Source organism: Carassius gibelio, chromosome B14 (assembly GCF_023724105.1).
Source record: "Carassius gibelio isolate Cgi1373 ecotype wild population from Czech Republic chromosome B14, carGib1.2-hapl.c, whole genome shotgun sequence".
NCBI lineage: Eukaryota > Metazoa > Chordata > Actinopteri > Cypriniformes > Cyprinidae > Carassius > Carassius gibelio.
The window spans coordinates 13,336,170-13,350,340 of NC_068409.1; the positions used below are offsets into that span (position 1 = coordinate 13,336,170).

General features: G+C 37.8%; 2 protein-coding genes across 2 annotated transcripts; one reads left to right on the forward strand and one right to left on the reverse strand.

The window, feature by feature from the left end:
- Nucleotides 1-1,689: 1,689 nt before the first annotated feature.
- Nucleotides 1,690-9,385, forward strand: LOC127971983 (RE1-silencing transcription factor-like). The gene is made up of 4 exons (XM_052575347.1): nt 1,690-1,870; nt 3,748-4,670; nt 4,793-4,876; nt 5,807-9,385. Exons 2-4 carry the CDS (start codon nt 3,758-3,760, stop codon nt 7,699-7,701), a joined length of 2,892 nt encoding a protein of 963 aa, XP_052431307.1. The 5' UTR covers nt 1,690-1,870; nt 3,748-3,757; the 3' UTR covers nt 7,702-9,385.
- noa1 (nitric oxide associated 1) lies at nt 9,378-14,079 on the reverse strand. The gene is made up of 7 exons (XM_052575348.1): nt 12,710-14,079; nt 11,358-11,522; nt 10,654-10,865; nt 10,415-10,546; nt 10,220-10,336; nt 9,963-10,080; nt 9,378-9,786 (listed from the first exon to the last, which is right to left on the reverse strand). The coding sequence occupies exons 1-7, from the start codon at nt 13,947-13,949 to the stop codon at nt 9,554-9,556; spliced, it is 2,217 nt and encodes a 738-aa protein (XP_052431308.1). The 5' UTR covers nt 13,950-14,079; the 3' UTR covers nt 9,378-9,553.
- Between the last annotated feature and the right edge of the window lie 92 nt (nt 14,080-14,171).

Consider the following 14,171-nt stretch of genomic DNA (forward strand, 5'->3'; position numbering starts at 1 on the left):
AATGTAAAAATGAAAATAAAAATGTTCATTCTGAACACAAAATGTAACTGTCTGCAAAACATCTTCAAACTCAGAAGTATCATTTGGTCACAGTGGGATTAAATTTGCTATTAACAACAACAACAACAACAATAATAATAATAAAACAAAGAATGACAATGACAAAAATGGCGTGTAGATGGGTTGCTCATGTTTGAATTAGAAATACATTAGTATAAGTTAGTTACTTCCCAGATTCATGCTTACATTTCTCTTCTCCCGTAGATGTTTAGCGCCGCCATGTGGCCACAAAGAACTATAACAATATTTGTCAAATAAAGCGGCCTTGCTCACATGGAGCAAAGCTGCCTTGATGATGTTTCAGAAGTCAAATAATGCGGTTTGTTTTTTGTTTTTTCAAACATTGTTTTTTTCCAGAGGACTTTGGCATCAAGGGTAACGTTTTACAAATATAAGCCCTGTTTCACTGTTACTGACCTTGACTAACTTGTTATGAGCTCTTTATATCTTAGTGTCAAAATAACTTAAATGATCAAAATACAGAATGGGCATTTTTTTTATTTTACCTCGTCAGGTTCCCTTGTTTAAACACACCTCTGAAGCATCCATCCTTTAAACTAAGTGAACTTCAGGCCATTAAAAGAGGCAAACAAACCATTGCTATAGCTATGCAGATCAATGAGTATGTTTAAGTGAGATTTAGCATGTTAAAAGCAGTAACAGAACATTATTATTGCCTTTTTAGTTGATTTGCTTGAAAAAAAAGTCAAAGTTTTTTTAAAGGATTATTTTTTTGGGGGGCATTTTGCCTTTATTACAATAAGACAGAGTAGACAGGAAGTGAAGTGGGAGAGAGAGGGGGGTAGGATTGGGAAAGGTCCTCAAGGTGGGCTTCTAACTTGATGCCCATGACACAACAGACCATCACACGAGACCATCCCAACCTAAAAAATAAAATAAAAAAATAACTTGAGGCACTCTCTTCTGCAAGCATCATGAAAAGTGCACATTCTATTAACCTTAAAATAGCTCATGTCAATTTATTAATTATTATTATTTTCTTAAAAAAGGGGTATTAAATAAGTGATCCTAAAAAGTCGTTGTATTTAACAAAAACAATTTTATACAATGTTATGTATATTTTTGTAAAGCTATATATCAAAATTGATCCAAAAATATTTCACATTTTCTAAGATTTGGTCTCTTATACATACTATTTCCAGCTACATTTTTTTTCTATAACTTTAGGCCCTGATTAAAACACACACTTTTCTTGAAGGTCAGTATGGGTTTTCAAGTTTGTCCAAAGCACCAGATTCCTTTTCTTAGGAAAAAACGGATGGGAAAAAACAAACACCATGTAGTGGAAAATAAATGGCATTCCCCAACATCTTCACTAGTTGTTTGCCCAGCACTTGTGTTGATCCTGTGAGTTCAGCTGCCCAATGTCGCCCTGTAGAAATATTCCTTAACACAGCTTAACTTTACCGTTGCCTGTTTGCCACGTGTAGCTGTAGGAGTTAACAAATACAGAACAATGAGAACAACTTATACAAAACTGGCTACTACTAGCGCCCATTCAAAATGTCGTCGGGATATTTTCGTTTATTTGTTAGTATCAGACTGTGTCACTCTTCACAGTCCACACACTAAAACAAAACACACAATAGTAAACTTTTAGAGCGTGCGAACGTGAGCGTGCGCGCTGACGTCACGCCTTCCCAGCGAGCGAGGTCTGGCTGCGCGAGAGAGATGTGTTGGAATGCGTAGAGTCTCGCGTACTTCCTCGACCGATTTGAGAGTTTGGAAATAACTTCTTCCGTAACTTGTTTCTGCAACAACATCGCCAAATAACGAGCGAACACCGCTGGTGAGTTCACTGGTTTGGTTCCGTGGGGTTTGGAGCTGATTAGGGTGTGGTTTTGTGTTGTTTTGTGTCGCGTACGAGCTCTACTAAGTTTGAGTAAGTGGCGTGAAAATGGAGGGTTGCATTGAAAGGGAGAGGCGCTGTCCAGGGCTGATTTCAGCACGGAGAGAGATCAGATCAGGACCACGGCTAACACACACACACACATGCTGACCAAATAAAAAGTGCATCAAATTGATGAGAAATGAAACATAAAATCATCACCATGATCTTCGATCGACTGTGTTGAATAAAAAGTGTAACTTTGTTGGGTTGTCGTGCGTAGTGTGTGTTGTTGCATGCATGCAGTTTCCGGACAAGTAACTTAGTTTTTTCCATCTTGGTGAAGGTTTGTAACGCAACTTCTGTTGTCATATTCACTAGAATTATTTTTTTTTACACGATTATTGAATTAATTGATTATTACACGATGTCTTTTAATATTTCGAGCGATCTGTAGCTCGCTCTTCGTTTGTTTCAGACGGGTGTGTTTGGAGCTGTCCAACAAGGTCAAAGTTTTTCACTCCTTATTTTGACAACTTTGATTAAACGCAGTCATATTTCACGCAAATCCTGTTTGAGGGTTTTTTTTTTTTTTAGCGCAAAATGTTAGTGCTTTTCTGATTGAATGAGGTAATTCAACGTTCATGTATGTCATGCTGCTTGAGTTCACAACATCCACGGCTATATTTTTTCCTCCACTGGTAGAAGTTAGTGGTGCTGTTTTAAAATGGCCGAACACACATTTCTGAGCATGCAAACTCGCAGGCCGTATACCCTGATCACACACACACAAACGCATGGCTCTGTTTGCCATGATTTTACTTACACTATAGCAGATTTAACTAAACGTTGTGACCTTGTTTTCTCAGTATAAGAAAATACAAAAAAGACCCATATATTTTAAAAGTATCCTATATAGCATTTAGAAATAATAATCTCTTGTATGATACAGTTTTAGTTATAAATAGTATTTTAAACTAAAATTTATTTAGTGTCTCTAAATATTATATAGTATTTAGAAAAAATATAACACTTTAAGGAGTAAAGTATTTTGAGCTGAAATATCAAAAGGCTTAATTGCATAGATTTTAATCAGACATGTTTTTTCTTTTCTTTAATGAGTACAAAAATACAAAGTAAAGGTTTTCCTTGGTGGGAAATGATGATTGTTTTCTCAGTGAACAGAAAAAAGGTGCTCCACAAAGTTCTGGCTGAAATTAATGCAACTCGGTAACATCGACTGTGTTTTGTTATTGTTGCCCTGAATATATTTCATGCTTGTCTTGGTTAGATTGCATCTTAAACAAATCATGCCTTAGGAATGAAATCACTGGTTTTCAGGAGCTTTGCCATACATGTTTGGGAGCTCTGACACGTTGGAATATAGATGCTTGTTTGCTATAATTCCCTAAAATAACCTATTGTTAAAGCTGCTTATTGCTTTAATAGACTTCATATAAGAAATAACAGGGTACTTCATTGGCTCTGTAAAGATGTGTTGGTTTAGGCTTTGTTTGTTTCTTATTTAAAATGTTTTTAGGAGTGGAAATTTGAAATTGCATTATCCTCGTGGGGTTAATCAATCAGATATTGGCTCAGCAAAGACTTCTTATCTCCAAGAATGACGAGTTTCAATTGAATCATTAATTTAGAAGGAACCATTTGTTTAGTCATCGTCAGATGACTTGATCTGAGAAGATGTCACAGTTCTCACATCCTTTCAGTCTTCTGCTTTCATTTCACACACACATTTTTGTAAACTTTACTACAATTTACAACTTAAAATGCCAGCCATCTTTTCAGTGGCACTAAAATCAGTGTTTGTTTTTGCATTTCAGCTGGTTGAGCATGTCTGCTCAGACTGTGTATCCAGCTGCTGCTGGTGTCTTCATGCCTGTAGAGGTGGGCCATGACCTTCCCGAGCTGCCTCGCAATGATGTGGCAGCCCCTCAGCTAGTGATGCTCGCTAATGTGGTGGTTTCATCCGAGGCGGCTTCCTCAGACTACAATGCAGAAGAGAAACAAATGGTGGAACTCAAGACCGTTGGATGCAACAGCTATTCTGACAGCGAGGAAGAGGGTGTTATAAGATACAGCCTTGACAGTTCGGAGATGTCTGAGAGCATGTACGCTGAAAATGCCACTCGGGTTGAACCAGAGGTGACAGAAAGAGTGATAGAGCAGGTTGAAATGGAGCGAGCAGAAGACCTCTCCAACCCATCTGAAAAGACCCCATCGGAATCCTCACTAGCGGAAAAACGTAAGCGCACCCCAGTTGTCATCTTCGAATCCAACACAAAGAAGAAGAAGCCTTTCTTTTGTAAACCCTGCCAGTACCAGGCTGAGAATGAGGAGGACTTCATTCACCATATCCGCGTTCACAGCGCCAAGAAAATGACGGTGGTAAATGGCGTGGTTGACTCTGACGACGATCTGGCCAGTGAGTCGGGCCAATCTCAAACGCCAAACCCAGAGAATAGTGAAAGTTTGAGTAATTCCAAAGGCGTGATCCGCTGTGAGCGCTGTGGATACAACACCAACCGCTACGACCACTACATGGCACACCTTAAACATCATACTAAGGAGGGTGAAGACCAGAGAGTATTCAAGTGCACCATTTGTGCTTATACCACCATCAGTCAGTATCACTGGAAGAAACATTTGAGGAATCATTTTCCCAGCAAGCTTTTCACTTGCAACCAGTGCTCATATTTTTCTGACCGCAAAAATAACTACATACAGCACATCCGGACCCACACTGGTACATCTAAACTTTTGCATTAAGTCTCAATTCAATGTAAAATCACATTGATTTAAGTTTACTTTTATATAATCAGAAATATATGGGGAAATTAAAACTATTTCAATTGATTCTCCTTTTAGGTGAACGTCCGTTCCAGTGCATATACTGTGACTACTCCAGCTCCCAAAAAACTCATCTCACCAGACACATGCGAACACATTCAGGTGAGTCTCTTGTCCGTTTGTTGAAATAGTCTTGTGCTGAAATTGATTAGTATATATAGTTATATTTTAAGATTTATAATGTAGTTTGTTTAATTCCAGTCCAGGTTTTGAAGTAATAAATCTGTTTCAAAACCTACTGAGCTGACTTGTTCCAAAACTTGCAGAATTTTAATAGATTTAGCCAATAACAGCTAAGATAATTATATGATATTTAGAAGAAAATAATAAAAATACATAGCATGTAAGGAATTATTTATTTTATTAGATTTTTTGTTAAACCTGTTGCAGTGTATTCTGGGATATATTCTCTGTAAAATACATGTGATGGTGCATCAGGTTTAAAGGGATAGCTCACCCAAAAATGAAAATTCTGTTTAATTAATTACTTACCCTCATGTCATTCTAAACCCGTAAGAACTTCATTCATCTTCGGAACACAAATTAAGGTATTTTTGATAGGGGTGCTCCGATCACGATCGGCCGAGCGTTATGCGCATCTCGTCAGTAAAAAAATGAAGAATTTTAATTTTTGGGTGAACTATCCCTTGAAAGTACTTTGTTCGAGGTTTAGGAAAAGTCATAGGAGTTAATTCAGTCTAAAATTTATAAAAGTTTATAAAGTGAGTGCATTTTCCGACGTGACTATTTAGCTATCTGGGTTTTGGAACAAAGCAAATGTGCTCAAGGCCTCTGTTTTCATCTTGTCAATGATGTTTCTCTCTTTTGTTGCACTCCGTGGAGCCAGATGGCTTTGGATAAAATGGTACACGGTTTGTAGTATACAGAGTGAATTAGAATGTGATTCTGTATTGTATGTGTCTTTTATCTGTATCCCCCGCATGAGGCTTGCATCTGTGTTTTTCTCAAAAAGTTAAAATAAAAGATTCATTGTTTAGCCATGACCTTCTCCTTATGGTCTGTCTGGAATAGGTGAGAGGCCTTTCAAATGTGACAACTGCAGCTACCTGGCAGCCAACCAGCACGAGGTGACCCGCCATGCCAGACAGGTCCACAATGGACCCAAGCCCCTAAGCTGCCCCTACTGCCAATACAAGACAGCCGATCGCAGCAACTTTAAAAAGCACGTTGAGCTCCATGTAAACCCTCGCCAGTTTCTTTGCCCAGTTTGCAAATATGCTGCATCCAAGAAGTGCAACTTGCAGTATCACATCAAATCCAGACACCCAGGATACTCTGATATCTCGATGGATGTATCAAAGGTAAGGCTTCGCGTGAAGAGGACTGACACAGATGACATTTCGCCAAATAAGCTTGCGACAGACCATCCTGGATCAAGGCAAAGTGAGGACAAGCAGTTGGGAGAATTGGATGATGTTGAATCAGGTCCCATCAACCTCTCTATTAAAAAACCCACTAAACCCACCCTTGTTGTGGAGACTGAGCTGACTGACAAGACCACAAAGAAAACCCCAGATGTCACTTTGAAAGAAAAATCTGGAAAGCCAACCAAACAACTCAATGAAAAACCTGCAGAGAAAAAGACCATGCCGAAAAACAATAAGAAGGTTAAAGGAAAGACTTTGGTGAAAACTGTGGACATTGCTGTGGCACAAAAAGAGGGCTGCAATGATAAACAAGCTAATAAAAAGGAAATAAAAAAGGTAGAGAAATCCCCTAAATCTGGGGAGAAAGTAATGAAAGGTCGTCCTAAGAAAGAGAAGGCATTGAAGGAGACAGCTAATGAAGTTATTGCAAAACATCAACTTATTGTTGAGCAAAGTCTAGATTTGGATAAAGAAAGACCAGAGAAAGACCTTCTAGAGAAACAGCAGCAGCAAAATGAGAAAGAGGAAAGAGAGCGGCTAGAAAAAGAAAATGGATTACTGAATGGGAAAGCAAAGGAGACTGAAGAGAAAGAAAGAACAAAAGATTGCAAGAAATCTCAACCCAAGAAACCATGCAAGAGGGAGACAAAATTGTCTAAGGTCAACCATGAAAAAGATACCCAGAGCAAACCTCTCAAAAGAAAAGCAGAGAACATGAAAGCACCAGCGACTGATTCCACAGAAACTAATTGTCCTTCAAAGCGGGTCAAGCGCACAACAAAAAGTACAGCCAAGCCATTAACAAGTTCTGGTGCTCCAGAGAGAATTCGCACAATACCTGAGGTTTTACATGCCCTGAAGAGCAAAACCAAAAATGCTGAGGCAAATGCAAAGAAACCTGAGAAAAGCAAAGTCCGGAACACTCCAGAAGCTGAAAAACAGTCCACCACAGAAACACTGAAGATACTTGACCAACCAGATGAGCAGACATCTAAAGAAGTGACCTGCCAAGATGAGAGAAACCCGAAGGAGACTGCTTCTGTAGTGGAGGAACTCACAGCTCCATTCCAACCCCAAGTTCCAGTCTCTGAGCAAGCTGAAGAAACTGTGAACAAGGTCCCACATGAACCAAAAGAAAATCCAGACGTAGACAGCGGAAGTGAGATGCCATCACCTACTGACGAGACCTCTCCGGGTTTCAGCCCAACTCTCGAACTTCCTGGTCCACCTGGTCGCAAATCTACCGACGCAGAGGATGACGAAGGCATCCACAGTAATGATGGGGGAAGTGACATCAGTGATAGCGCCTCTGAAGGAAGCTACGACTCTGGTCTTAATGGACTGGCTGCTGCCACCGAGGGTGGAGAGAAACTTCCAGAGACTCCAACAGAAGAGCTTCCATCTCCATCCAAACTGCTCAGTCACACGTGTATCTTCTGTGACCGTACCTTCTCTCTTGAGTTGGACTACCGTCGCCACTTGAACCGGCATTTAGTAAATGTGTATTACCTAGAAGGGGCGGCTCAGAGTGACAAGTGAGGGGTATCTCATATGAAAACAGTGCCCAAAACAGTTTTTGAGGTTCTCCTAGACTTCGGACTGAACAAAGCTTGTTCATGTTGTAATAAAAAATAAGGTTCTTGTTGTTTTTGATGGCTTTACAGTTCATGACAGATGACCACATCCATGCCTGTTTTTAGTTTGCCATGATGCAAAATGAAACATTAAAATAACACTGTATACTTTCAATTCAGAAATTAAATCCATTGTCAGCTTGTGGTAGGATCACCAGGGTTTTCTTGTGTTTATGATTACATTACTCAGAAGCAACAAAAAGGAGAAATGCTCTGAAAGCAAGTACACTTTCTCCCTCAATCCCTGCAGAGAGCTCAGATTAGCCAAACCCAGGTGGTCCAGCGTTGAATAGCCCTGAAGATAATGGGGCTTTCAGTGTTTTTGTGCAGTTCCACTCCACTGAAGCGCCTCCATCTCTGGTCAGCAAGAGGCAGAGTGTGTGTTTAAAGCTGGCTAATGTCATTGTATTCAACTGTTTCTTTTTTGTTCCCTTTTACAGTTTAGAGAGCACTTGACAACTAACCATACTCTTACCTTTGAGGCTCTGTTTCACATAAGCTAAACATTACATTTTTTCTGTACACTTCCTGGAGGTCTATCATTGATTACACTTGCTCTGCCCTTAAAGGAAAGTAGCATGTAGTCTGTAATATTTGTGGAATAGTAGTTTTTTTTTTTTTTCATTCATTGTAAATTTGCTCTCTTTTTTTACACTTAGCATTGTAACTCTAACTTCTTGAGTTTGTAAATTATTTTATCTGTCAATTTTCTGGTAATATTTCAGTTTCATGCTCTGTCCAAAGATTTTGTTGCCTTTGTCTGTATATAAATTGTACATATTTTCCTTTTTTATTTTGCTCTTCAGTGCCTCAGACAATCAATTTGATCATTTTTATCAATATCTCAGATATTTAGATCTCATTGATCTTCAAATTAAAGAATGACTTGTCTTTTCTATGTATTTTACCCAAGCAACATTCCCTTACACAGATCAAATTGGTTATCTGCATTGAAAATCTGTTGATCCAAAGTTGATCTAATCATATTGAACAGACCTTTTTGTGTCTTTTTTTTATATAAGGGTGAAAGCATTGATATACATCCCTTGTATATCAGTAAATTTGCCATGTTATCCTGACTATAAAGGAAGAAAAAAAAATACTGCAAGAGAAAAGTTATAGAAATAATTTGCCTTTAATGCATTGTGCAATATTGATTTTTTGGGTTTATTACCAAAGCAAGATGTAGTTTTTTAGGAGAAAATCCACAGGCTTCAGATGCAAAACTAGAAAATGTACTATCCACAGGTACTCCGGTGCACCTGAAAAACTGTACTCTTAGACGGTTGGATACTTTATCACTGTAAATTTGTCCTTTTTTTGTTAAGCACTGCTGTTTTGTTTTTCTTTAGAATTGCATGTTGCCAGGTCACAACTTAGATTGTGCCATTTATCCATCTTTGTAATCTTGTGTGTGACTGCCATTTTCATTTACTAGTAAAAGAAGTCAAATGATATCAGTTTAAATGTTGTAATAATGTTATAATGTTGTCCTCTTGATATGACTTTTATAATGGCTTTTTAAAACAGTTTACTATGTGACCTGTATGTTTAGCTCTAGTTGTTTCAATAAAATAAAAGTTTTTTTATTTGAAAGGCATTTATTTATCAGGTAAATTCATAATCATTTATACATTTTAGTATAAAAACCAATACATTAATAGCATCTTTACTTGTAGCATACAAGCAGTACATTTAGTTCAATCAGAACAATATTTTGAAGAACAAAAGCATTAAGAGATATCAACAGAAACACCTCAATTTTTCTTTCTCACTTGGAGTCTCTCAGCAGCTTTCACGGACAAACCTGTGTCGACCAGCGCCTGTGGCTTTCTCGTCTTGTAGGCGGGAGTTTTGTTGATCCTCTGTCCTTTTAGATTCACGACATGGGGCAGTAAAGACGGGGTGCGCAAACATAGTCCTGCTTCTTCAGGGGCCCGAGTCCTCAACAACAGCTGATCTCCTTCGGCTGCTGTCACAGCAACCCAGCCTGGAAAAAACAACATACATTTGATTTTCATTAAATATATTTTAAAAAAAAAATGTATAATGAGCCTTGGCTGGTCACATTTTTGAGACTTGACCTTTTAAGATTTGGTCATTAGATTTATTATAAAACCTTACACGATCTAAAAAGCTAACTGGAAAGACACCCAAAAAAATGACCTGCAGATGAGATCTTGATGTCAGTGATTGCGGTGTTACAGCCCTGCCCCTGGAGTTCAAAGTCTTGAGCAACAAGTGGTGGAAAAGTTTTCATGCGCTCCTCACCACCAGATGGGACCTTGCCACAAAAAAATATAGAACAACTCTTTTCAACACTGATAATAATTTGAAAAGTTTCTAGAGGGCCAAATGAGCAAATTCATCTGATTTCTGAAGGGACAGGTGATACAGAAGACTGTGTGTTTATTTATACATACTGCAAGAAGGGTATTCCCAGCATGTTTCTGGTAGATTCCATCAGCCTTGTCCAAACTGGTGATATGTACCGGGATGCGATTTGAAGCAACAACTGTTAACCAGCATGAGCTTTTCCCCTAGAGAGAGTACAGAGCCATCTTGGTGTGGGACAGATTCATCAAAAGACTGTTTTCATATGTAAAATGAAATCTTACCTCCAAATAATCAATGCGTGCCAAAGCCCCTAAAAATAAAACCATACCGGGCTTCATTACAAACGTTCTTGGCATAATGGCCTGTGTAGGAACCACCAGCTTCACTTCCTGCTCATTCAACAGGCTGAGAACCTGGAAAGTTACATTTTGATTAAAATCCTTAGTGGTGAATGATTCATAAAGAGAGACTTTTTAAAATATGTGTATTTTGTGAGTACAGTTTGAATAGGGAGACTTACGTCATGTTCTTTCATGATGCCTGGGGTGTCGTAGAACCAGTGTGCATCTTTGATTTCATTGTAACTGAGCTCTGCATCTGTGGACGAGTCCAAGGATGGATTCTTTTTAACATCTTCCTCCAGGTCTTCTCCAAAGCTCAGACTGTCAGGATCAAATTCCACAAGAGTTTTCTTGGGTGGCTGATTTGCTAGGAATGTCCTTCCAATGTGACCTAAAAAAATAATAATATTAATAATAATTAGTTGCCTCCCATTTAAAAAAGGAAAATACAAGTAAACTGTAAAATGTTATTGATTATTAATTTATTATTAACAAATATCATTTCTGAAAGAACACGTGACACTGAAAACTGGAAAAAAAGGGCTGTTTAAAATTCAGCTTTGCAGTCACAAACATAAATTACGTTTGAAAATGTTAACATTTTTCGTAAACATTTCCCAATACTACTGTTTTTGCTGTAACATTGATCACATAAATGCAGCCTTTGTGAGCATAAGAGACTTATTTCAACAACATAAAAACACGAATCATTGCAAACATTCGATTGTTCCTTATATATATATAAATGACAATGAGAGAAAACTGTATCAAGAATCACATTTAAAGATTCAATATCTGTCGATACAGATCTCTAATATCTGCTGATGACCTATAAGAGCCGATATATTCTGGGCTCCTAAAACAACAAAACTTACAAACTCACCAACCAAGTATCCCTGCTTGCTGAACTGTATGATTCTCTTCAGCTCTTCAGGATTCATTTCATCCTCTGTCAAATGAGATGCCTGCTTCAGTCTCTCTGCCCGTCTGAACATCCGGTAGGGGGTTGGGTTGATGATGGGAAACTTCAGCAGATTTAATGTAGTCCCTAGATTTACAGTGGACAGAAAAATGGGTTCTTAACAGTTTAAATAACTTGGACATCAATATGTGACCCTCTGTGAAATCTAGGCTAAAGTCTTAAAATTGAATTATGAGAAATCAAGCATCAAAGTTTGATTTCAACTTTTAAATTTACTATGATTGAAATCTTTTGACGGGCTTACTCAGGCGATGTTAAAGTTATCAAGGTTACATTTTCACAGAATGTTCTTTACCTTGTGAAGGTAAGATGATTTTATGTAGAAAACAGAAAACTAAATAAAAAAGACTTTAGCTAAGTTTTCACGGCCAGGGTCACATATCATATCTTAACAGCGTAATCATTCAGGAATGCACAACACACTCCTAAATTACTAAAAGGGTCAAGCATGCTAAATAAAAAGCTCTTTGTTCTTGTTTTAGTTCTTGAAACATTCCTGTCTTATACACACACTACTGCTCAAAAGTTTGGAGTAATTTTTTTGTTATATTTATGTTTTTGGAAGAAGTCTCTTATGCTCACAAAGAATGTTTATTTGCTCAAAAATAGAGTAAAAACAATACTATTGTGAAATAATATTACAATTTAAAAGATCACTTTTTCATTTGTAAAATATTGCAAAATGTCTATTATTTCTGAATTTTTAGCAGCCATTGCTCCTCTCTTCAGTGTCACATGATTCTTCAGATCTCATTCGAATTTGCTGATTTTCTGTTTAAGAAACATATTTAATAATCAATACTGAATGCAATTTTGAAAATGTGACACTTTTTTCAGCATTTTTGGTGAATAAAAATGTTAAAAGAATTTTTTTTTTTTTAAATCAAAATCTTTTGTAACATTATAATTATGTCTTAAATGTCATTTTTGTTTAATAATGCATCATTGCTGAATACAACTATTGTTTATTTATTGTAATATTTTTTTTATCTATCTACCCCAAACTTTAAAATGGTAGTGTAACATGGTTTCTATTAAATATAAAAAAAGAAAATTAACTTTACTAATAGGAAATATTTCTTGAGCATCAAATCAGCATATTCAAAAATGATATCTGAATGATTTTCTGAACAAATACCTCTATTATTCCAAACTTTTGACAGGGAGTTTAATTGTGAAACATATATAATGCATATCATATTTACTGATTTAGGCCAATATTTTGCTTAATTATCTTGCATGAAATATCTCACCAGGCCATGGAGATATAGTAGCTTTATGAATCACATCTGAGGCTCTGGATTTGCAATAATCAGATTCCAGTAGAGTATTAAACAGCGTGGATTTGCCAGCATTGGCCGTCCCGACCAAATACACATCTCCCTTGTACTTCCAGGTCGACTGCAATCTCGTTATAAGGTTCTCTATACCATATCCCGTTTTGGCACTGATGAGGTGGATGTCTTTGTTATCAATGGTAGAAATGCCCATGCTTTCACAGTATGCCCTCAGTTGACGTTTGATACGCTGCAGGTAATTCTCAGCATCTCCGGGCAGCAAGTCTATTTTATTTCCTAAAATCACAATGTGCTTATTCTTCCCAACAAGCTCTGGAAGGTCTGGGACGATGGAGTCCGGGAGATCCAGAAGATCCACAATCAGCAGCACCAAAGCCTTCTCTGATTTAATTCTCTTGACAATCGCTCTGTACTCCTCTTTGGACATGGTGACACTCAAAGCTTTCTGGTGGTGATTGATTAAAAAGCATCTCTGACATATTGCCTTCTTCAGTTGGTCCTCTTCAACTAACACTTTGAATTTCTCACTTGGCAGGTAACCAGGGATTTCAGGGTCCGTACAGTGCATGAGGGCCCCGCAGCCGGAGCAACAGGTATCACCGACTGCCACGTCCACGTCAGGAGTGCCATAGATCTTTTGTTGCTTTTTAATCTTCTTTGATTTGGTGCGTCTGTCCAGTGGGAATCCTTTATCGTGGAACTCAATCAATGAGTTTTCCTCCACTTCAGACTTTGCAGAGCCCTTTAAATGTTTCATTTGCATTTCCAGCCCTCGAAGGTGCATGTAATTGCCATGATTTTTATGCATTGGCTTTGCTTCTGCATTACTTGTGAGATCATGCAAAAGATGATCTGGCTGCTCATCATCTTTATTGTCCACTGGTTCATCAAAGTCCGGGAACACAAACTGTTCTTGTTTCTGTGGCTCCACTAAAGTGTAGACTTCCTGACGTGGATTTGATGCTGGTTTCCTAGCTCCTTTTTGTGTGCTGTAACATCTCAGACTTCTGGGTGAGCTGCACCTCTGTTTTTTGCCCAAATGTATTGCCAAGTCCTTTGATATCAAGCTGGAAATAAATGATCGTCGAAGCAACGAACATCCTTCATGTTCCTTTGACAGCTGCTGTCTTGAAACATGTTTTAAGCAGCTACGAGTATAGAACTGGAGAGCCGATGCTCCTAAAATCTTGTACATTATTATAGCAAATCGTAAAATATGTTAAAAGAACAGTAACATCGCTACAGTTTATACAACCTTGAAAAACAACGAATCCACGTGCCATATATCGCTGGTATAATGTACGTCACCGGAAACATTTTTTTGGACTTTAAATAATACGTAAAACGTTTTAGTTTTTATTTAACGTATGTTATTTAAAATCCATACCACGGATAACTAAATTATAAATGCTTAAAT